The 7,885-nt window shown below is 36.7% G+C and overlaps 1 protein-coding gene across 1 annotated transcript; it reads right to left on the bottom strand.

Moving 5' to 3' along the window:
• Window positions 1-551: 551 nt before the first annotated feature.
• On the bottom strand, window positions 552-1,598 carry LOC135087332 (uncharacterized). Its single transcript, XM_063982128.1, has one exon. It carries the CDS (start codon window positions 1,596-1,598, stop codon window positions 552-554), a length of 1,047 nt encoding a protein of 348 aa, XP_063838198.1.
• Between the last annotated feature and the right edge of the window lie 6,287 nt (window positions 1,599-7,885).

Genomic DNA, 7,885 nt, shown 5'->3' on the forward strand with positions numbered 1-7,885 from the left:
GTTATGTGGTGTAAAACATATAATTAACATGTAATTATTTGTTAATTGGGTCATAAACAAACGAAGGGAGACTGAATCATCAAGAAGCGACGTTATATTAAAATAGTATAGTGGTAACGTGAATAGTAAATAGAAATGTACATAAAATATCCTATTTATACATAATATATTATAGAAGCGACGCTGCTTACTATCTTTACATACGTATATTATTATTATAATCTTAATAATTAAATAATAGAAAATGTGTGTGTAAATCATGAATTCATTTACATTTACCATATTATTATTGTAATAAACACTGTATCGCAACATTACTTTTAAATAAACGAGAGTAGAAATACATTCCAACTTGTACTCCCTCAAGAAATAGAAAACAATAAGGTACAACTTGAATTGATTTTTAATTTTAACTTTAACTAAAGTAGTTTTGTATAAAACAATTAAGTCTATAACAAACTGAAACCTAAAAAACTGAACATTTAATGATGTTTTACTTCTTTTAAAAACAACAACATTAAAACAGTAATAATGTATAGATAAAAGCTTGATTATTTTAATGTGTTTAAAAAATCAATAGATTTCACTAGTATAGCACCAGCTTCCTCACTCTTGCGCAGATAGATCTGACCGTACTTTACCCAACAGTAGGTATAACCTTTGTCTTTAGCCAACCGTCTGGCCGCAGCATATAATTGTTTACATTCCGGTGACAGGTGTTCAGAGACGTATATTTGGTGGCATACATCCTTTATACCAATATGGTTGGTGTTCAACTTTTTGTCGCTATGCTCCTTATTATAGCGGTGCACGGCCGAGATCAGACTATCACGAAGGCGTGGAGATGTCAAAGTGACCACAATATTTCGTGGCCGTTTTGATGTTGTATCCATTTTTGCAACTCGGCGGCACGCATGTATGTCGGAGTCCGAAATAGGTAGTTCAATGGTTTCACATAAGGATTTGACCATTGATACAACGTTTTCGTTTCGGTTCTCGGGAACAGCCTGGAGCTCGACGTTGCGGTCACGCGACAATTTCTCCATTACAGAGACACGGTTCCGGATTTTGTGTAATTCGTCCTTAAGCACCGTTTGCTCGCTCTGTAATGATTTAATTACGGTGTCCTTCTGAGCGATGGTGGATTTTAAACTTTTCACCTCCTCCATAATGAAGTCCGTTGTTTTGGTGAACTCTTCTTTCAGTTCGTTGACCATCTTGCCCATTTCTGCGGTAATTAAGCCTTTGACTTCTTTTATTAAAATACTACGTGAGTTCTTCATTGCGTCCGAGGTCGGTGCTAATTTTTGGTCTAAAAGTTCGCTAATGCTTTCGATTGTCAAGACGTTTCTTGCAGTCGGCGAGTGCTTACTAATGGAGGGCGAGAGGATACCAGGCGATTCATTCCCACGTCTCCTACGGGATACATTCGTGCAGGAAGGGCATCTCAATGCAGACAATTGTTCGGAACCAAGATCACTCACTTTTTTTCCCGCACCCAAATTCAAGCACTCCAGACAGTAGTAGGACTCACAGGCATTGCACTTCAATGAGTCTTTGCCCACATCCAGTTTTCCCTTGCACCCCGCGCAGAACATCGTAACACCTCTCAGAGACAGGACTGTTGATATAAATAGTGAGCGCCTTCTGCGCTTGTGCGATCTATGGCGATACGACGTGCGGGACACGCTGAGTCACAAGACGCGTACTGCGCAGGCGATTATGACCCGAACGCGCTGTACCCAACCGTGATAGTGTCTTGCGCTTGATGATACGTTGCGTGACGAGTTCCGATAGCAATGGCGGCGAAATACTGCTTGTGCACAAAGTTTTTTGCTTTTATTTGAGTTTATCACTTTCTTAAAGATGAGTTCATAGTCACAATCCATGCACTGAATCACTATCACCACTGTAGCAAAGGTGTCAATGTGAAATACTTCCGTAAACCAATTATTTAAATAAATTATCTATCAGGCGAACGAAATGCGTTGTTTATGTTTAAGCGCCAAAGAGTAGTTCAGTTCAGAATAATTCAGTAAGTTTATTGTTAAAATGTTACATTTTTGTGACTGTGATACGAAGATGCTAATTTTATTGTATTTTAGATAAGTTTTTTGATTAGACTTTATTCTAATAAGACTTAATTGCCAAAAATTAGAATGTTGTTAAAGTTTTGTAATTTTATTATGTTTATTATTTGAATTTAAATAATTTATGAAAGATTTAATTTCTGGTAATTTAATTCCGAAAACAATTATTATAGTTTTGAGAATGATAAATAAGTTAATTTTTGAGTTAAGGTGATGATTAGAAGATTTAAGCAAAAGACTGTTAAAGTGTTACTTGTAGTTACTGTTAATTGTTTTGTTTAGAAGATTTATGATCTCGAAAAACGAGAAGATGATGTATCAACACAAAGGTGATTAAAAAAATTGATATTACCTACAGACTTTTATTTTGTAACCAATTCCGGAACTAGTTCCGGAATTCCGGAGTTGTATGCCCAATATCGGAAAGCAGTTCCGGAGTTGAAAACTATCCGATTTTGCAAGCCCTACACAATACACGCCTAGACGAGGCGGACGGAGGCACAATCGGCTGATTGTCCAACAGACGTTGTACAACCAGAACAAAAATACGTGCATCAGTACGGTGGTGCGCTGTAGGATGTTCAGCCCGATACCTACAGCCCGCAGGGCTTCAGATGCGTTTCCACGTGCCCTCCCATAACAGTAAACCATGTTTACGTACTCACGAGCACTGTACGTATGGTTAGGCATCTTTCTAACACTCATTCACTATTACCACACTCACTATTACACGTTCACACACTAACTATCCGCACGAGAAAACAATCAAAAGTCGCAAGCGCACTCGACGACCGAAGAAACCGAACTGGCCGCGCGAGCAACGCGAGGCGCGAGCGGCCTAGCAACAAAGGCGCTGCCCCGCGCGGCGAGACTGACCAATCACAGTCAAGCAATACGTCTATCGAATGACGTCGTGAATCGGTAGCGCTTTGTTATTATTCTTAATTTTCAACTACAAATTTACGTAAATTTTAACATAACAAAACTTTAATTTCGTTAGTTTAGTACATGCAAGTCTATCAACGAATGACAATGTAAAAGCGACGGGAAAAATACTTTGTTTAATCTTTGTTAACTAAAGATCCGTCCTAGCATACTTAATAATACCTAATTAATGCTCTTAGCAAGCTTCCAAAATACTCAAATTTGAATGAATTGTAGATACGCAATCGTTATTAATAAAACAATAAGAATATCAATACATTTTGATAGTTATTTCGTGTAATAAAGTTACGTTCATTTAAAATAATCCCAAACAAGACGATGAATTATTTTTGTAAATTATGAAGAATGTAAGTAATTGGTATGAAAGAAGTGCTAAAAGATATGAAATTTTGTTTAGTTTCTAAAATCAATCGAGTTTATAAACAAAATCTTATCTTTTATCTCCTATCGAAAGTAAAGGAACAAGAGTTTGTCGGTGATTTATTTCTAGGCGTTCAGATTGCAGTATTAAGTAATTAAGTAAGTTAAGTTTTATTTTATTAATTACTAGCGTAAAGACGTTAAAGTTATTAAGGTAGAGAGCTAGAAATGTAAGCAATAATAAACCTGTGTGTAAAGAGCATTTGTCATCTGTTTACAGTACTTTTTAATGATACAAGTTTATCACACCTGCTTACTACCTGTGATTAACGATTAAAATTACGTTTATTTAGAATCGCGTGCATAACGATTATTTATTTCAAGTAAATTATTAAGAAAGGAAGTAATGAGTATGGAAGGAGTGAAAAAAGATACTTTTTTATTTAGTTGCTGAAATCATTTAAGTTTACAAAACACACAATCATAACTCCTAACTCGAAAGTGAATGCCTCAATCAACGATAGACGCAACATTGCTAGGGTGTTTATTCTAGGCGTTCAGAGTGGTGTGGTGTAAGCAATAATTTGAGTTTTACTTTATTAATTTCATTACTATCGTAAAGACTTCAGTTATTGAAGTAGAGAGTTATGAATGTAAAGAATGACGAGCCTGATTCAAAAGACCATTAATTATTATTCATCTGTTTACGGTACTTTTTAATGACACTACTTACGCTTATCACACTTGCGTAGGTACTAGGACCTGTGATACTACATTGTGATAGAATGATGGTTATGCGTAAAAGTATGGTTTAGTTAAAAATGTTTAATAACCAAGGTTCTTTAAGATTTTTTATTTTGCGGAAAGAAACAAATTCGTGTAAAGGGTTTTTATTAATTAAAGGGTAATTTCCCAAGTAGCATTTTACTCCATTTAGAGTTCACATTTAGTTCCAATGTGTACTTAAAGCATTAGTACAGTTCACTCGTGATGTATAAGCTGTATTATTGCAATTAATTACACCTATACCTGTCTAAGGGACTTATAGGAGTGTAGACTAGTGTAGAGTTATACTTTTATACGATTGTTGGTGTTTCATGCCTTTGAGTTTTATGGCATTCACAAGGGAAGTGAAAAGGTGTGTTTAAATAGTTTATTATAATTAAATATTTTATAAATGTTTGAAAGTTTAATATAATTTATTTTCTTTTTGTCTGGTTAATCTTTATAGTTGTTTGTTCAGACAGCACCAGCTTTTTCACTACTTCTTGCACTTACATCTCACCATTTCCAGGCAAGCTTCGGTAGCTACGGGCAAATCGGTCCATGTAGGCTCCATGTTGCTATCGACTCTGGTCCACCCCCAACCAGTCGGGTGAAGGGAAGACTGAGTCGGTTGCTTGCAACTGTCCCTATACGCGAACCCCTTGATATACTGCCAGTAGCCAATGCTGATACAAAGCTGTCTGGGTTATTGTATGTAGGGCCACACCTAAGCGTAGTCCACAGCGAGCCATTAGGATCTTTATTCTCCCTTTTTTATTCCCTATCATCCAAAAAAATCCTATCCATTAGTTAGGTGAATTAAGCGTCTGAGTGAAAGCCAGCTAATAGTATTCTGATGCCGGATATGCTGACCCAAGCAGACACATCCTTACAGTATTAAGTGTTTCATGGACCCCACATGTATTCCAAATGCTCGAGAGCTTCTGTTGTTAGGCCCATTTTGTGAGACATGTGGTTTGTTCCCCAGTTTGCGTACCTGTAATTGCTTGGGCTTACCTTTGATGAGTTTTTTCCATGACCCTGTATTTCCCTTTAGGAATGATTTGGAGAGGCTTATATCGTTGAAGCTTTCCCATTTAGCCCTGTGCTTCTTGGATATGGCCATATTATGGCCATGAGGTATGCTTTTAGATAAAGATACTATCAGTTCTGACCCAATAGGTATCGTCTCTGACCCTTGTCTCGCTAGACTGTCGGCTCTCTCATTGCATGCGATCCTTGTGTGTCCAGGTATCCCACATCAGGTACACTTTGTCATGCCTTCCGAGTTTGTTCATCTTTAAGATTGCATCTAGAATAATTCTAGACTCAACCTTCACTGAGGCGATGGCTTTGTTTGAGTGCTGCCTGGCTGTGGCTCAGGATGTAAATATTGCGTCTTTTACACCCCTGTTTTTTAGTTCACACATAATTATAGCGTAGAATTCAGCTTGAAATACTGTAGCAAAACGTTCACTGTGTTCGTGTTTACAGTAGACGCCCGCTCCTGTTCCCAAGGCCATCTTGGCTTGGAGCTGTCAGTAAACCAGATTAGGCTGTTCTGTTGGGATTTTGGTCCTCTTTTCTAGTCGTCCCTTGTTCAAGATCTATCCACTTATTAGCTCAATCCACTGTTTTCTTTTCACTTATCATATTAATCCACTGGTATTGTTTTAGATCAAGTACCTCCTACTATTACTACATGCTTGACTATGAACGAGTGTTGTAAGTGCCCACAAACCTAGGCAGTTTTGTATCAGAATTGGCTACGGGCAGTATATCAAGGGCAGTAATCACGTCCTTATGATTTTTTCAAGTTATTTAAAATTTAGTAGGTATATCAAGGGGTTCGCGTATAGGGTCAGTTGCAAGCAACCGACTCAGTCTTCCCTTCACCCGACTGGTTGGGGGTGGACCAAAGTCGATAGCAACATGGAGCCTACATGGACCGATTTGCCCGTAGCTACCGAAGCTTGCCTGGAAATGGTGAGATGTAAGTGCAAGAAGTAGTGAAAAAGCTGGTGCTGTCTGAACAAACAACTATAATGGTCACAGCCGTAGCCTTTGTGCTAGGTAAAAATAATCTCCCGTACTATGATATTATCAATCCTCACTTTCCTCACACTTACCTTTCCGTTAAATCACTGGTACAATAGTATGTAGAAATAAGTGTTAATTAAAATAATAATAATCATTAGACGTTTAGACAAATTCAAGTTCTTTATTTAGTGCTTTCTTCTTATGATATTTTCAATATTAAAATGTATTTAAGCTATTTTCAACCTTATGTCTTACACATACAGTTCAAAATTAATTGAAGAAAATATACAAATCATGTTAGCTTGATGTGCCAGGAACTATAAATAAATTCTAAAATAATAATCCTTACTTGCTTATGAACCAAATAGTATGAATTCATGGATAAAATAAATATTTTTTTCCGACGCGCAGTAAAATTCGTCCGCTGTGTCCTGAAGAAAAATTTTTTTTCACCTACTTTTTTCGAAAAAAGTACCATACAATGTTATATATTTATAATCCTGGTAAATGTAGCTTTCAGTACATATTTTTTTTATTAGATTATCTCCAATGGTTTAAAAGTAAACGACGTTTATTTAAAAAAAATCTTTTTGGTTTTTGTGATTTTTTCTCAATATTTCTATTTTTTTGTATGAAAAGGCAAAAAGTTTGTTCTAGAAATGAATTCGCCATCCTTTAATTAACTGAAAATGACACCACATTTGCCCTAATACCTATAGTTTTGAAGATATGGGCCTTAAAGTGAAGCGCGGCAGAAGGAAACTTGCCCCCCCTCCCCCTGCTACCACAGGGGGGGCTCCCAATGTCTACCGACGGAAATCTACTCAGGAGCACCCAAAGAACAACTGGTGCAAAAATGAGCCTTCTATACCAAAGTGGAGGGGTTCTTGCACTAAATTCCCTACTAGAATGCGGGAACTCAGTCTTTCACTAGCGTTCGCACGGGGAGGCTGTGTCGCAGGACGGCCCGTTCCGCTCCTTTGTTTTTCTATAAAGAATTTATAGCGCAGATGGTACACTCTGTACTCAAAGTAGTTCGGCGGCTAAAATAGTGATCTGAGTACGTCATTTTAAATAATGTATAGGCATTATAAAATTTTTAAAATAATTTAAGTACATAGTTACACAAGATGCTAATTATCTATTTTTCTAGATTTATTTCTCTGATTATTTGTCTATTTATTCTAGATTTATATAAACTTCGAGACGAGATTTTTTTTTCTTATGTAGGTATTAGTAGGTAATAATAATAAAACAACGCACTTAGGTAAAGTCAATCACAAGACAACAAAAAATGGTCTATTCCACTTTGATCACCTGGCTTTGATGACCCAGGTGATCAAAGTCCACTTTCAGCGACAATTTAGTGTCCTTTGATCACCCACGGATACCATGCTCTGGGTGATCAAAGTGGACTCCAGTTAAATTACTATTTTAGTGTTCTTTGATCACCTATAAATAAATTATAACTCTGATTAGTCACATACATGTCCAATTTGTTTGTTGCGGTTTTTAGAAAATATCAAAAATGTTATAAAACAAAATATGTAAGTATAACAATTGGCCATGTGACTATTCAGAGGAGGTGTGATTTGTATGTAGGTGATCAAAGGACACTAAAATTATAATTTAACTGGAGGTCACTTTGATCACCCAGGGCATAGTATACGTGGGTGATCAAAGGA

The sequence above is a fragment of the Ostrinia nubilalis genome, assembly GCF_963855985.1.
Source record: "Ostrinia nubilalis chromosome W unlocalized genomic scaffold, ilOstNubi1.1 SUPER_W_unloc_1, whole genome shotgun sequence".
In the NCBI taxonomy this organism is placed as follows: Eukaryota; Metazoa; Arthropoda; class Insecta; order Lepidoptera; family Crambidae; genus Ostrinia; species Ostrinia nubilalis.

Bases quoted from the DNA above. Each gene is read 5' to 3' on its own strand.
- LOC135087332 (XM_063982128.1), bottom strand. From the start codon at position 1,598: ATGTTCTGCGCGGGGTGCAAGGGAAAACTGGATGTGGGCAAAGACTCA.